The sequence below is a fragment of the Eutrigla gurnardus genome (genome assembly GCF_963514095.1).
Source record: "Eutrigla gurnardus genome assembly, chromosome: 19".
In the NCBI taxonomy this organism is placed as follows: Eukaryota; Metazoa; Chordata; class Actinopteri; order Perciformes; family Triglidae; genus Eutrigla; species Eutrigla gurnardus.
The window spans coordinates 12,890,087-12,906,924 of record NC_139930.1 but is presented as its reverse complement, the minus strand read 5'-3'; the positions used below and the strand labels follow the sequence as shown (position 1 = coordinate 12,906,924).

Here is a 16,838-nt window from a genome sequence, read left to right as displayed (position 1 = left end):
GAAGTGTTATTCTGGGATGGATGCGTTATAATGGCAGCAGTGAGAGGCATCTGTGACATCGGCTTGTGAGTCTCCCCCCCTTCCCTGTATCTTTCGTGCACACACTTTATAAGAGACTTGTGACTTTGAGTACACACACTATTAGCATGGTCTCGGGATGGATTTTATTTTTTCTCAAATACGTTGCCTTTCCTATCAGCTCAAATTCAAAGAGGCAGTACGACAGGATCATATTCAAACACACTCTAGGCTGGACTGAAAACATCCTACAATGGTAGATGTGCTGCTATTTAAGGTTATATAATGGTTTCACGCAATGTATCAGCTCATGATAAGCTATATCTTGAATAACATTGTTCATTATACGTAACAACAGGAGATACAGTGGTGATACAGACACAATTCAGCCACTGGACATGAAGATTCTTCTGTCATTGGGGTTAAATGTTAACTTTTAACTGACTAACTTGTTTTTACAAGAGCATTTACCATGACAACCAATACTGACTAATCTAACCGTCTGGAAGTTATCTGATAAACTGCCATAATATCATCACAGATAAAAGATAGATACTCACTGAGGCTGATGCTCTGCCTGCCCCTCGTCCTGTCGGACTTTGGTGTTTCAGGGAGATCTTCTCCTTCGCCAGTCACCTACCCCGTGATGTCACACTGACTTCATTTGACTAATTCAATAAGAGCGCTCAATGCCCATTTAAGAGCAAGAGAAGGCCAGAAGCACATCCTTGTGATATGCAGTATACTGAAGATGTACAGTATATCGCAGTAAAAGAGTTGTGAAAAGATAAGATTTGAGATTTTACCAGGAATGTATAAAATATCGATACATAAATCCTCTTTTCTCACCAAAATTCGGTAAATACAATAAAAACAGTGTTGCGCTGCAAGAGCAGCAAATCAACTTAACTGAATAAACAGATTATGCAGAGGAAATGGTTTATTTCCATGATAAACATTAGACTGGACATCATTTTAACAAAATGTAAAAAAAGAAAAGAAAAAGTGCATTACACATGAACATTGGCAATGTACAGTACAGTACACAAAAGTTAACAAAAAAAAAAACAATTAACTTAACAAAACTCGCAGGTAGGTTTTTCGTGTTCCACGTCTTCCACTGGTCTCGGTCGTGCATGCTTCGGGTCAGACTTGTGCTCTATAAATACACTCTATAAATGCCTGAATCCCCCTTTTAAATTATATTATGTCTTAATATCCGTAATAGTCCTCAATAGTCCTCAACGCCTGGCTCTTAAGTAGGATTGTCAGTGTTATGCCTGCTGCTTGGAAATAATGCAATAAAAAATTATATAATTGCCATTTTTATAGAGCCTGAAGACATTTGCCTAAATTAAAGATGGCCCAGTCTTTTTTTACATTTGTTGTTGTTGTTGTTGTTGTTGTTGTTGTTGCTGTGGTACGAACACAAGAACTTAATTATGAGTACTTCTCAATACACAGTAGTATTATCAGTGGTTTTCTTAATATTCACCACATCTGCAAGCTAATGTACTCGATAGCAAATTGTAGACAAAATATATACAGACTGGTAAATTTCAGACTTGAATCCATCCTATCTAATGTTTAAATGTAAATGACAGTTCTCATTCCAGCAAGTAAGGTTCTTCAGCCAGCTATTGAACCAATACGGTGTACCACAAGTTTTTTTTTTTAACAATATCAAACAAATACAATATTATTATAGGCTATTAATAAATGGAAATCCATCAAGTATGCATGTGGGGGGGGGGGGGGGGGGGGGGTGGAGGACGCTGCTGTGCATGAGCTTGTGTGTGTGTGTGTTTGCATACATTATTTTGTGCCAAGTTATACATTGCAAGGAGCATGGTTATTATTGGTGTTGAGGGCGAGTGACAACGAGCCAGACCATCATCACGCTCACAGAAACGTTTTCAATGCCTGTGATGCTTTATGACAGCGCTAAGGCCAAGGTTAAGGCACTTAAATACAAACACAAATTCAAAAACATGAAGCAAAGAACCAAACGTAGTGCTGTGGTCTGGTGGGAAATGCAATCTGGGAGGATTTAGTGCTCACAATGTCACATGAATGTCAAGCACGCAGATCGGGCCCAACTGTCAATACGCTGACAACAACCGGCTTCAATTAGATCATCATGTTAATAATATATCAAAGGAAAGAGAACATTTTGGGAAATAACCTCATTCGCTTGTTAAGACTGATATCACACTCATGTCTAGGTTGCTTTGTAACTTTTAACAACTTTATGTAACATTTCCGACGTGGTTCCATTTATAAATATTTGTGGTCTTGAATGCCGTCAACAACTCGCCTAATGTCGCGTCACGCTCATGGGAGGAAAAGAACAAGCAAAACCAAAGTGGAGCAAACCTGCAGCTCCCTGGGGTCCAGTCGGGATGAGAAGGAACGGAGGATGCGTGGAAGTTTCTACCGAGCTTACTAAAGAAAAGCTAACTTTACAAAAATAAATAAATAATAAAAAAAATACAATAACCCCATGGTTAAAGATGATTAACTCATTTGCATTCATTCCTTGAACAGTTTTCATTTCTTCTGAACTCAGATCTTGAAACACAGTAATTGCAATCTGCCTTACAAACCATTCAGTACCATTCTAGCACACCCAGCGTGCCAACACACGACACCAGCCGAACAGAACTAGAGGAGCGACACCCTATGGCACAGCAACTTTGGATTGGTGGCACCATTTGAACAAAACCTGCCTCGAGCCGTCTCAACATGTACAACATGGACTTAATAACAGATGAGGAACCTGCGTGTGCCGGGCGTTGCGGTTTTCTGGATCGGTAACGTTTTTCTGTATTTAAAATAAATTCAAAATCTAATATTTTAAATTTTGAATATAATTTACTATAAATAGCAAATGGAATTTTAACTCGATTTGAAAGACAGAATGATATGAGTATTCGATGAAATAAACTACACCACAAGGACGCTGCAAAGAAAGAACGTAACCTCTCATGTTCTCAAATGTCTTTGATTAAACGCAGCTATAGTTGAGATCTTTGCACTGTGTGGATGGATACTAGAGTTGTGTTCAAGTGCTAAACCTATACATGGATTGGTGTGCCTTCGCAGATGTTTATGTGGGTTTACGCGACCAAAACGTTAGCTGGGTGAGTCATGTTTGACCTGGCAACATGATATGGCTTTGATTACATCAGGAATCGATCAGATCATGAGTGGAAATTTAAATCACATTTGAGCTTCTGAATGTTTCCTGACATGTGAATGAATGTAAAGTCTTCCAACAATAAAAAGTGTTTCTTCAGTCTTTTTTTTTTGTCATTTCTTCAGGCATAAGACGAGGGCTCAGGTTCAATTCATCATCTATCCAACGAATGTTTTAAACACATTTGAATGCATTTCAGTATTTCAAAAAAGGGCTAATCAAATGCGTTTTCCCAAGCTTGTTGACGATATGTTGCGTAATACTGCAAAGTCATGCGTGGGGGCTAAAGTGAGTGCTCTAAGTACATGATTACGTTAATGGAGGAGGTTAGGGTGAACCAGCCACTGAGCAGAGACAACAAAAGAGTCTTTGACCAAAACAGTTCAAATGCTTGTGGTCCGAGGTACGACACTTTACAAAGAGGCATAAAAAGGCTCACATCCCTTTTTTTTTCTCCCAAAAATGATTACGCTTCCATATGAAATGCCCTTTCGTGATGCAAAAGCAGCTGCAGCAGGGAAAAAATGTCAGTGACGGTAAGTGAGGATTCAGCTATCAGTGGCAACGCGAGGAGATGCTGAATGTAATCAAAAATGGTGCGACTGCAAACATTCATTGAGCTCCTTCATGAATACTGTTTGGATTGTAAAACATACAGTACACTGACAGAAACGTGTTATTTCAGCTATTTTTCCTTCCATCAACACCAAAGTGCCGGCTATAACTTTCTGAGGAGTTAGAAAGGAACAACCACCACCGTCTCCCGTCCTGGGAAACACACCAGACCTGGTCTGTTGAGGGTAAAATGGCAGCATAATGCTCATCTCCACTGGGCTGTATGGAAGTGCGATGATCCTGTATGTGGTGTGGGGCCGGCGGGCTCCGAAGAAACTGGATGGGGCCTCAATCCGGTCTGAGGGACAGGTGGAAGGACACGGGGAAAGTCTTCAGTCCTTACCTGGCCAGAAGCACTCAAGCCTTTAGTGTATGGTCCAAACAACCGGCCTCATCTGGGTCTTAAAGCCAGCAGACAGTGACAGGACACTCCCTGGAAATAGCAGAGAGGGCTGTTGCAGCTTGTGACAGTGCAGCTATGAGGCCAGGACATGACAGGACGGGTCAAAGCAGAGCTTCCTTTCTGGTACGACACCACAGCGGCAGTCATCTTAAAAAAAAGGCCCACAGCCATCGCAGGGTTCCTCCCCCATCTCATCCATGTCCGGTCCACCGTATTAAGGCAGGGGCCCCACTGGGAGGTGGCCCTCCATGGCCATGCTTGGCAGCTTGTCGAGCTGATCGGCCCGCTGTCGCATCAGTTCCAGACCAAACTCTATCCCCAGTCCTGGTATCTGCAGCTGGGCCAGGGCCTGCTGCCGGAGCTCCTCCGCACCACCGGGTCTCAACTCTGAACCTGGAGCCGCACTAACGGCCCCTGCACCCTCCCTCGATATTTCTTCTCCCACGTTGTCCCCCTGCGGTTCATCCATGTCCTCGGTGTCCGCCGAGCCGCGGTCGGGAGGCGTCTCCTCGCAGCTCATGGGCGAGACCAGTTTCTGGCGGTTGGTGAGCGGGAGGCTGGGGGTGCAGGTGGAACAGCGGTACAGGTGACTACAGGGCTGGATCAGCTTAGGTGGGACGACTGCAGGGGCTTGAAGCGAGTGCAGCATTGGGGTGGATGCAAAATGGGTCCCAGGTGGATCTATGCATACGGTGGGGATAGTGCAGTGGCGGGAGGGGTTAAGGCGGTGAGAACGGCCTCCTGCTGGACGGTCACAGCGCCGTACTTGTGGTAGACGCAGGCAGTCTTTACAGGACTGATAGGAGGGCTTCACTTTTAAAGGATTTCCTGTGCTACCACTGTCCTGAATGGAGTAAGAGACAAATGCAGCAAATGGTCAGTGGCATCAAGAATATTTACAATGCTAAGTGGCGTATCTTTCTGAAATGACAGCAAGTGCAATTAAATGATATATGTCAAACTATATTTTCTTAACTCACGTCAAAAGCTGCAGGGCAGCTGCGTTTGGCGGCGAGGCGGTTGCTGTTGTTCGTGTTGAGGTTGGCGAGGCCTAACCGGCTTTCCTCCCCCTCCTCCCCCGCCCTCTTCCCATCCGAATTCCCAGGCGTTTGAGCCAAGGCCGCCATCTCCGCTTCCTCTTTCTTGGCCTCCTCCTCATCCTCTTCCTCCAAAGTGCTGATCTCGAGCCTCAGTCTCATGTCCTCCAGGGGATCGAGGCGGCCACACGTCTGAGCTGCCGTGCCCTCGCCAGGCAGGGCTAAATGAGCCATGGGGAACCCCTCGTCCTCCAAGAGGGCGTCCCGCTCCACGTCCTCGATCTCGATGAAAACCCTTTCCATACCAAGCAGAGGGGGACCCCGCACTGGAGTGGAGGGCTCGCTGTCCAGTGCAGAGTCCGACAAACGTCTGAAGTAATAATTATAGTTAAGAGAGTCAAGGGGCTCCATCTCCAGACCCGGAGCCCTGCACGGAGAGGCCCCGCAGCCTCCCCAGGCCGCCTCCCCTCTGAGCACTGGGGTCTCCTCCCCACCAGCACCAGATGCTTGCAAATCATCTGATCCCTCCTCATCGGCTCCAGGCCTCCATAGCTTGTTGTGGCGCTGTTTACTGTGAAGGCAAAGTATACTTTTTGTTTAAAGAAAGTGAATCGCAAAGCAACGCAGCATTACATGTGTTCAATGACAGCATCATGTAGCTATGTGTAGTTTTGTATGAGCCCCCACGATGAAACCGAAAGACTGGAGTATAAAAACAAAATAAAAAACCAGCTGACTGTAAGATGTGCAGAGCTGAGTGAAACTGTAGACCTGCTCACCTTGCGTCCAGGATTCCCTCGTACTCTGCCAGCTGTCTCATGAACCCAGCGTTTGGCTGAGCTATACTTCGTTTCTGCTTGACAAAGTTGTAGGCTTTTTCCAGAGACCAGCCGTACTCCTTCATTGCATAGGCAATCACCGTGGAGGCAGACCGGCTCACCCCCATCTTACAGTGCACCAGGCACTTGGAATTGTTCTTCCTATTAGACGGAACAGAATTCATTCACATGTAGACAGTGTAGCAGTCATTCAAATACTGAATTCAGAATAAGCAATCCACACGTCTCAATTTGTCCTTTTTCTTTTACAATCATCCTTTCTTGCCTCAGGTTAAAATGCTTAGACGGTTGCATAGCAACCAGCCTGATTGCACCATTTCAGTTCCCCCTGTTACTCATAGCTGTGTCATGCATTTAGCAGGAGAAAAATGTGGTCACAGCTTCAGTAGTCGGGGAATTTACATGATGTGAGTCAGTCGAACTGTGATGACTAAAAAAAAAAAAATCATCATTCATCAATCTATAAATACCAAAGTGCTGTGAGATAACAGCCTGGTGTTACAGCTCAGAATCGGGAGAAGTTTTCCCAGCCCACTGCTTTATTTTTTAACATTGCTTACTTGGCTTTGACAATGAAGTTGTAGGTGTCGTTCCAGTGGGCCAGCAGGTCGGTGGCGTCTTCATCGTATACGCGGATGTTGTGATAAGAAAACATCCCCGGGAAGAAGTTGTCAATCTCTCTGGTAACATTCAGGATGTAACCCACTCTGCAACCCAAACAACAACGAGGACACGTTAGTCTTTACCTCCACTACTACTGAGTTTAGCTGTTACTCAACATGTGTGGGATCAGACTAATGCGTTCCAGACAACTCCAGGCAAACCCATCCACACCAACCTCATGATATATATATATATATATATATATATATATATATATATATATATATATATATATATATATATATATATAGTATAACCTGTTCTGCATGTAGATTGTTATTGAATTATTGTTGCCAATGTTATGTAGGCGGCTGGTTACAGCAAACAATCTCTGAATGTTAACTTCTCTGCACAAAAGTTGTGAGAAAAAATGTTAAAAAGCCCCCAAAATGTGACGGCTGACGGTGAGTGTACACACCGAGGAAACTACGTTTGTCACAGTCAACCATGTTTTTTGTATATATTATATATATATATATATATATATATATATATATGGAAGTCATAGTAAGAATGCTTTCACCGAGGAGAGTGGAGTTTAAGTAATGTGAGGAACATATTTTTACACTTATTTATTATTATTGGTTGGTTTAGGAAAAATATACATAACGTAGGCAACAAGGGTGCAAAGAGCAGTGTTGGCTACGGACACTTGCCTATAACTTAACCCTTCACCTCCCAATTATACAGACAATGACAACTTTCAGGAAAAATTATGCATGTATAGCTTTTATTTAATTTCTTTATAGGAATACAACATTTAGGATTATATACATTAGCAGCTCACCCGCAGTCCCGTAGTTCTTCCAGGTTGGAAGCATTCCACTCGGAGCCCTACGGAGGCAAAAAGACAAGAAGCGTATTTAGAATAAATGCAAAAAATTACTTATCTGTATATTAAAATACAATATAAAAACTGGTTATGGTAGCATTAAAAAAAATAATAAAAAATCTCACCAAATACACATGGTCCAAGATAAGTGTGGGCTTGTCCATCTGACCCAGGATCAGGAGCATCTCATTGTCTATGAACTCTTTGTACTCTGTGAGGTTACAGCTCATATGCTGCTCCAGCTCGTTACGGATCTGTCGACGAGGATTGAACAAGAAACACTCCTTAGGAACGTTCCACAGATGGTGATACCTTTGTTTTGAACTTACAGGATTTTAAATTAACAGTTCATGACTGTTACATTAATAAAAACATGAAAACCAGATGTATCTTTTCCTAAAACCTGCACGTACAGTGTTCTAGAAAGCTCTGGTTGATTTGGCACAAACCTCCTTGGAGGTGATGTTCTCCAGGTCTTGAAACGTCATGATGGTGCGTAGCTTGGCTTTAATGAGACACTCTGTTCTCTCTCGCTCAGTTGGCCTGCACGACACGAGTCAATACGTCAGTACTGCTGTCTGAATGGAAATTAGCATAACAGTGTGACACCTTCCCACAACTCAAGACAAAAGGGACAACAGCTGCTGTCCATGACTAAAGACAATATACACACAGCGGGCGTGTTACAAATCAGCAGCAACTGGTCAGCTTGGCCACGTGTAGACTGACAGAAAGATAACCGTGAAGTCATTAGAAGGAAAAATGACAGGAAATGCTGTTTTCAGCCTCTCAAATATGGAGATTTTCTGCTTTTCTCTGTTTTATATCATATTAAACTAAATATCTTTTCACAATTCTGACATTTTAGAGACTAAACAATTAGTCTAGAAAATAATGGGCAGATAACTGTTTGAAATCATCTTCCATCAGAAGAGATAATTACATCAGGTATGAGTATCGGGGATTTGAACTAAAACGGTTATGTAGCATGATGAGGGGTCTCACCGGTCCACGAACATGGTGGGTGATTCAGGCCGAGTGGTCTCCAGGTCGCTCATGGCATTCCACTCGTTGATGCAGCTTTGCTCGGAGGTGATGCAGCTCTCATAGAAGGCCATCCACGTGAGAGCGACGCCCCCTTGGAAGTAGTTGAATCGGCGCGACGCTTCGCATGCCTTGTGGAGGACCTGCAGGGCAGACCTGCAGAGACACGCAGCAAAGGCTTTACCATCACAGATCAGGGCAAACAAGACCCTGGCAGACTTGTTGAATGGTCATTCTGCTGAGTGACCAGCAGGTGGCACATGGATAGAGCGAGGCTATCAGAAAACTTTGAACAAATGTGACCAGTGGCCCAAATAGTCAACCTCGACCAGGAGAGTCATCACAGTGATGAGCATAGTGCACATTCATAAGCAGGTGCTCAACAGTTATTTGCTATTTACCAAACCGAGAAAATTAACACTTTGCAATAATTAAATAGATTTTAATTTGATAGATGAGGTTGAATGTGATGGTACTCTGAGTCAATGCTGGATGTCTATGGATAAAGAGACATGGTCTGTACCATTAAACTCTCTGATGATGGGAAGCTAGTCCAATGCATTTTTACATGTCATCATATGCATATTTACGAAGTCTCCAATTCCAGAAACGACCAAATCACATCAAAAATATAAAAAGAAAATGGATATGAATGGAATGACATAACTGGTGATATTTGATACGTATGTTTGTTTAGGTAACAGTGGGCTGGCGGGTACAAAGCCTCAGTGTTGGACAAAGTCTAACAGTTATTTATTACCTTTTGTAGAGCTGCTGCTGGATCCCATAATTGAGCTAACTAGGCTAATCTCACCATTCAGCTTCCAGCGCCTCCACATTGCACACAGGCATTAAAATGGGTACAAAATATGAAAACTCATATTAACTTCAACAACGTGGCTTGATGTCTGGTATGTAAGAGTCTCTAAACAACATTTATCCAGCACGGTCCACACACCCTGAAAACACACAGCGGTAATGCCAGGTAAACACGGAGGATCCACTCACCACATGGCCTGCACAGATACAGGCTTGAAGACATGTGACCGCCCTGCCGTGTTCACGCTGAAGCCTCTGGCGAGAAAGGAGGAGAAGAGGAGAAGATCAGTTTGAACGCGGGGTGGTGATGAAGAGGGACGGGGGACGTAAACACAGACTGGGCTCGGGTCGCTCATGTGGACTATTCAGGACACCGACCAGTGGAACATTCCTCCAGCGTACAGAGACAATGCAAACAGGTCAGCAAGAACCGTTGTCACACAGACAGAGAAAAATGCATGCAATTCACTCCTCTGCCACTGGTGGGCAGTAAACACTAAAAGGCAGAGAATAACAAAAACATGCAGCCTGAGGACCCCTGAAAAAACTGAAACTCACCCATCTCCATCTAGATGGATGTTGGTGTCACTCCACAGTGGCAGCACCATCCCAATAGAGCAAGTTTTACTGTAGATCACAAAGATTTAAGAATAAGATTTTAACAGATCTGATAATCAGATTAAACTGTGCTAAATTTTAAATTGCAGAGACTACCTGTCCTTGTCGGTGAAGTCCATCCCCAGGACGATATTCTCCTCCGTATCTTGATGGCCGTTGGTGTAGATGACGACCATGTAGCGCACGCGGTCAGACCATCCGCTCTCTAACCGTACAGCCTGTGGAACAGCAGGAGAAATAAACTGGATTTACTGAAATCTATGTGACTGCATGATAACCAACAAACAGGCAAGAGTAACACTACAGCATACATCACCCACACAAACAATTAAATACCATCCAAATACTTTTGGAAAGAAATAAATGGGAGTGATGATGAGGGTGCATGCAAGCACTTTACTGACCAGCTTAATGCGATCTTCAGACCGGAGGATCTTAAACATGACCTGCAGGTGTTGAGGTAAATCACCTGAAAGTGAAACACGCTTTCAGGCTTAATAGGAAACTGAATGTAATGCAGTTCAATAAGAAGCAATGTTTAGTTCAACTCAGTGTTTTCCTCATGTTTGATTAGACCGGTTAAGGTCTGTATTAGGCATTTCACGTCACCGTTATCCTGGGCAAAATAATTGCGACTTACGATATTATGCTGATAATCATCAAAATATGCTTAAAACTCTTAAAATGGCACTAAAACATGCTGGAATCACTTTACATTTAGTTAAAGAACAAATATTTATATTGTGTCACAGATAAATTACCGGTAGGTGTTTTTTTTCGTGAGCATCCTTTTCCGTGAAAAACAATCTTAAATAAGATGATCATAAATCATACGATCTTCTGCATGAACAAATACATCTTTTCTTTAGAATCCTGTATTTTTTTGACATGTGTCTAACATTTTAATGAGCTAGACAGCTTTTTAAGTCACAATATTAAAGATTATCCCAATAATGTAAATTCACTACAATCCATTTGGCGATCTGTGATAAAATCCTAAATCGTCCCGATAATGACAGAGAAAATAACTTCCCATCACTGCAGTCAGTGACTAAAACTGCCTTCAATGAGCTGAAATATATCCTGTTCATACTTAACAATACAGAGAAAACAAAGCACACATTAATCACTGACGGGCTTCACCGCAGTGACACTCTTTCTGGAATTTCAACCCCAAAAAAATAAAAAAATGAAAGGTCAACTACATGCTGATCATTCAGCTTCTTCTATTGTCCATTCATTGCTGGACTTCCGTCTCTCCGTGAGGAAATGTGCTTGTGGATTTCTCTCAATGAGGGCGAATCTCAACCCGGCCACCTTCCAGCTGTGCTAAGCGAAAGTGTTTAAAGTAACACCTGACTCACCAGGAAACTTCGGACTTATTCCGCCTTTGTCCTGGAATGACTTCAGTCTCAACAAGGACGTCAGATTAAACGGTGCGCATCACTTACAGAATACGTTTATTTTTAGATTTTTGATTATGCAGCATTTTAACGTCACTTTGATGTGCAGACAAACAATAGCAGCGGCGTGATTGTGTAATAAATAATGTTAAGTGCTCCGCATTCAAAAAGTCAAGGAACAGATACTGTCTGCATTTCTTTGAAAGAGCTTCGAGTGAACTGCTTGAGACGTGATCTCGTTTGAACCGATTTGTGAGCGTCCCCTTGTGTTTTAACTGCAGGTCCCTTCAGGTCAAACCCGGCTATGCCACGGCTCCAGACATAGTTTAGAATAAACAGAGACAAACCCACGGAGAGAACAAGCCACCTCAGCAAATGCAGTTTTCCCTCTTGTCTGGAGCTCACTTTGTGCAAGACACAAAGCTTCCTCTGTGCGTGTTTGTTCCTACCTGCATGCTTGTGGTGCGTTGGGGTCTTTGGTCCTTGTGTGCTGCCGCCCTGCTGGAGGAAGAGGGCGGCTCCTTTGACCATGAAGAAGCTCTCACTGAGGCTGGGAGAAAGCAGATGCGGAAAATACTGAAAACTTAACAATTAGCAAGAAAATGTGAAAGATGTTAGTCTTCAGACACAACTTTAAAAAGTTGTTCATGCATCTAACATTTGACAATATGTCCATCATTACCTCTAATTAAGAATCATGCTCCACCTATCTGAATCAATATCTTTGTTTCCTATTCCCTCATTGGCAAACAAATGTATTCTCACACATTGGAAGAAAACGTCTGTCCCAATCGTTAAACTGTGACTGGACGACTTGAATGCCCTATCATGAAATGCTTAAAAAACATTGTTTGGCTTTATAATTGTTCAACTAAGAAACAATAGAAGCACCGGAGTTATCCTCACGCTGAAAGACCAGGAATTGCTGGATAAAACAGATCAGGTAAAATAATGTTACATTTGTAAACAGCTAAGCGTTGGTGAAGTATGTTGTTGTTGGGACCCCGGAAACAAAAGGACCTCTCTATAGCTTGTTCAGTGCAATTATCAGTCCCAAACCAAAAGATATTCACTTCACTATCACTCAAAGCAAATCCTCAAAACAGAAAAGACCAAACCAATGAAAGTCCGGCAGACTTTGAATCAATCATTGATCCAAATTGGAGTTGAAATGCAGATTTAAATCACGTGGCGAGTTCAAGAATTGCAGTGCGAAAGTTGACACGGGGACCGAAGTGTGTGCAGTTGGGGTGACCTCTAACTCACCCGGTAGAGCATATGCCCCTAATAACGGTCTGGGTTTGATTCCGACCCGCGGCCCTTTGCTGCGTGTCATCCCCTCTCACCCCTGTCCTGTTTAGCTGCTGTCACAAAAAAGGCTGTAAAAGCCCTAAAAAATTGTCTTAAAAAAAAGAAATGTCTGCCGATACTGTACATACAGTGAGCAGCCAGGTGCGGGCTGCATACTTAATAAGTCCTCAGTGGTTCAACGAGCAGGACAGAGGACTCATCAGTGGCTGAATGTCAGCAGAGTCCTGATTCAGTGACTTTTACTGCCCCGTGTTTTTATAACATGATTAACAGACTCTTCCTGCGTGGGTTTGCTGACCTACGGCGGATCCAGCGTTTCCACCACGACTGTCCATATGTGCTCGGGCTTGCAGACTTCAAAGACGTCCGAGCGGCGTTGGACGCGGCACTTCTGGGTCACGACTTTGTTATGAGGGCTGCAGTGGAGCGGGCGGGCAGCTTTAACGTCTTTTACCACACAGGACAGAATGCAGCTTTGTTTAACTGCAGTCTCCCCAACACACACAGAGCCTGACTGAGTGAGTCCATCACAATGCCTTTTGTCTCAGTTGCCCTTCATGGCATCGCCGTTTACAATGTATGTAGAAGACGTGCGATTTGGACACGACGGCAAATTCACTGTTGGATTAATAACCTTTAACACACGTAGGCTACACTTGGGAAAGGTTTATGGATTTCAAAGTAAGAGCTTAAACTGGATCACAAAAGACTTTCAGCTGAAAACAAACTAAGTCTTGAAGCACTGTGAGGACTTACATGCGACAGAACACCCTCCGAGTCAGAGCAGCCTCCTCCACAAAGTGAGGCAGCACGGTGAGCATGGCTTTGGGTGAAGTTTTCTCAACCAGATGCATCCTGCTAGTAGTTAGTGGACAATTTACAGTCTCCTTGGAAAAAGCTCTCTAATCCTCGTGTTAAGATCCATCTCCTACACCTGCGTATTCCTGTCCGTGGTCAGGGGACGGCAGCCTCTCCTAGTGGTCTCAGGTCTGGTAAGTCCTTCCTCGGCTCTTAAGTCTCCTCGTCTGTGCTGTCCCGTCCCCGTCAGTCTCTGCTCACTATCTCTATCTCCTCTTCAAAAGCACGTGCCCTGGCGATCTCCCCTACGCAACGCTCCGCCACAATGCCATCATTCATGCGAGCGCTGGGAGGCGGCGGACACGTTGCTTGGCGTCAAACTCAAGTCTGACATGCAGAATGCTAAATGATGGTGCTGATGAACTACTGCTCATGTAGACACTGTTTCAACTGTGAATGACCCGCCCACACACACACAGACACACACACACACACACACACACTTACAGTCTGTGACAAAGCTTCACTGACACAAATCCTGACTTTTGTGACGCCGGGTTGATTAAAGAAAAGCTTTGTGACCGAGCGGAGACAACAGTTTACGTGCTCTCTGTTGTGTACCTGAATAGAGGAAACGTTTCAGAAACCTGTCGGGTTAAATTAACGGTACTTCCAGCAGGTTTTTCCTCCTTGATAACGGTGAGAAAAGGGAGGGCCGTTACAGAAAACAAGGCGATACTTGTGAATCTACAGGACTGAGACAAGCAGTTCAACAACTACCAAAGCAGATCCCAATAATCAAGGCAGCACCATTCTTTGACAGCCAGACGTCTTTGCCACATGGTGAGTTGTTTAAACTGTTGTTCCAATAATAGAACCATTACTTCAATGACAGAACTAGCATTTGGCAGAAACATGACCAAACTAGCATAACACCAGGCGCTTCCTGCAGGTCTACCTCCGGCGGCCTTGCTCGGACCACACCCATCTTTGAGCCGTGCCTTCATTTTTAGCTCAACTACACAACGGTGTGGTTTCATGGCTCCATCCAGCACGGCTGTGACACTATTGTGGTCGCAATATCAGTCTCAAAAACCTCTTCAGTGTCTTCCACAAGTGGTGACTCACAAGGTGAAAACAACACCAGACACTATAATAACCAGCCTCAGCAGAAGCCTGTAAACGGAAAATCTAATCTAGAAACTAGTAAGTACTGAATTTCATGATGTTATTCTTTTTTTCAGTAACTACGCAAACGTTTCCATCCATGCTTACTTCCAGCTTGCTGCTTTGATTTTCACAACTTCAAATGTTCAATAAGAGAATAAACCGTGACACCTTTTAGAGATTTCTTTCCAGTCATACGTACGTTTGACATACAATCAGAAACTGACTATTACAGCTCGAGACATCATTGTCTGCTGGCATCTCCCTTTGTTGCTCATTCAGGGTCAGAAGGCCCGGCAACCCCAGACTTCCACAAATCATAAATACAATAACTTTGTATTTTGACATCTCTGCCGGAACTTTAAATACACAACGTTTTAAACAGAAAGGTCTTACCTCTGATTATTTTTCCGCTCATCGTCACTTCCAAAATCCTGAAAGACAAAAAAACAAAGCAGAGGATATAAAGACGACGACAGCATGTTGTGTACAGGGAATGTCAAATTAATGTTGTGGGAAAAACTTTTCTTCCTGTTTTTAAAAGTAGTCATCTTGTGTAGCTGCAGCCCTGTTGTCATTGTGTCCAGACTGGGTTTGTGGACAGAGACTACTTCACTGTGAACACTGTAACTGTGGTTTGGGTCACCTGGAGGCCGACGTCCATTGTGAGCATGATACGTCATTACTAGAGCAAAATCCAGGAACCAGCTGGACCTCGATGCAATGTGCGTTTCTTTAAATCTTTAAGATTCGGGGTGGTACAGTAGCTCAAATGGATGTTAAGGGGTTCCTGCAATTATAATAAAAGCGTGCCAGCGCCAACTGCTGGTCCTCCCCTGTCAGTGTTGTGATCTCGTCTGCTACAGAGGTGACGGTACTATTAGGACACCTTCAACCAGGACGAGTTGAACAACAAAAACTCATCCAAGCATCACACCACATCCTCTTGTCCTTCCTGCTGGCTGACTCTTGCAGAATAGAGCTCTATCAGGCAAAAAGTGAACTTAAAACCCAACTTCTCGGTGGAAGAATGTCACCCTTACTTCAGAGCACTAAAGCACTTTCCCTAAAACCAGAAACTGGCGCACTAACCCTGATTGTTGTGGTTTCATTGGAATGTGAAATCTGGCATCGCTCCACATTTGAATGTAGACTTGTTTGCTGCTCAGATTTTGTTTCCCCCGTATAGGATTTAACATCTGATTCAGAGCCTCAAACTCAATTTTACTTCTCACTGCCAGGAGCTGAAGCTAGTGGTAGTAGTAGTAGTATAATATAGGCCTTTATGGTGTATTTTCTCACTGTGATGTAAAATATTGAATATTGGCTAATATTTATGTGTGTTACCACCTGGTTGTACATCTGAGTGACATCACTCATTAAGTGTTTTCCCTTTTTGCAAGTTCATGAACACTTGACTGAATTATCCTGGTCCACACAGTGAATATAATCCTAAAAATGTAAGTCATTCCCCTTTAAAGTGTCCTCCCCGACGTTCAGACTGCATTACTACATTAAAAGGCCAATAACAAGCAGGGAGGACAACCTGAGTGCAACACAGCAAATGTTTGTGCAGCAGCAAAATGACCACTTTGTTCTGACAGCTAAACCCAGCAGCCACCCCCTCCCCCTCCCCTCCACCCCCCCGCAGGATTTTGTTTACAAATCCCCGCAGCCACAAACAACTCACTGCTGCTTACAAGGCAACAATATATCAAGTTCATAACACGCACGGCAACGACGGAAGTGAGCTTAAGCCTCCGTGTAGGATATTAAACAGCACACAGGCTGGGTTGAGACCGTCTCCTGCAGGCGCATTCTCGGCGTTTCCTCACGCCGCGCACACAAAGACCGAGCCCCGGCTTTTCCCCCCGCTTACCTCCCCCGTACTGCTGTTGGTCGTGCTGGCCGAGGATGCTGCACTGGGGGTGGGAGAGCGCTGGAGAGTCACCAGGGCCATGGTCGGCGGGCTGCAGCCTTGGAGGGCAGCGGAGGAGGAGAGGAGAAGGGAGGGGAGGAGGATGTGGGAAGATGCGCCGCTGAGATAGTCTCTGTCACCGGGGAGAAAATGC

The 16,838-nt window shown here is 43.9% G+C and overlaps 1 protein-coding gene across 2 annotated transcripts; it reads right to left on the bottom strand.

Moving 5' to 3' along the window:
- Positions 1 to 946: 946 nt before the first annotated feature.
- Positions 947 to 16,777, bottom strand: ssh1b (slingshot protein phosphatase 1b). 2 transcript variants are annotated; one of them, XM_084035752.1, is made up of 15 exons: positions 16,646 to 16,777; positions 15,163 to 15,200; positions 11,940 to 12,040; positions 10,492 to 10,556; positions 10,184 to 10,305; positions 10,028 to 10,096; positions 9,659 to 9,724; positions 8,612 to 8,806; positions 8,056 to 8,149; positions 7,732 to 7,860; positions 7,562 to 7,608; positions 6,672 to 6,818; positions 6,052 to 6,252; positions 5,216 to 5,843; positions 947 to 5,079 (listed from the first exon to the last, which is right to left on the bottom strand). In XM_084035752.1, exons 1-15 carry the CDS (start codon positions 16,724 to 16,726, stop codon positions 4,450 to 4,452), a joined length of 2,613 nt encoding a protein of 870 aa, XP_083891878.1. In that variant the 5' UTR covers positions 16,727 to 16,777; the 3' UTR covers positions 947 to 4,449. The 2 variants fall into 2 exon arrangements, with proteins under 2 accessions (XP_083891878.1, XP_083891877.1); XM_084035751.1 differs by lacking the exons at positions 15,163 to 15,200; positions 16,646 to 16,777 and adding an exon at positions 13,558 to 13,730.
- Between the last annotated feature and the right edge of the window lie 61 nt (positions 16,778 to 16,838).

Bases quoted from the DNA above. Each gene is read 5' to 3' on its own strand.
- ssh1b (XM_084035752.1), bottom strand. From the start codon at position 16,726: ATGGCCCTGGTGACTCTCCAGCGCTCTCCCACCCCCAGTGCAGCATCC. The intron at 10,306-10,491 runs GTCAGTAAAGTG...GCTGTTCCACAG, and splicing joins CTGAAGATCGCATTAAGCTG to GCTGTACGGTTAGAGAGCGG. The intron at 9,725-10,027 runs GTGAGTTTCAGT...CTTTCTCGCCAG, and splicing joins ATCCATCTAGATGGAGATGG to AGGCTTCAGCGTGAACACGG.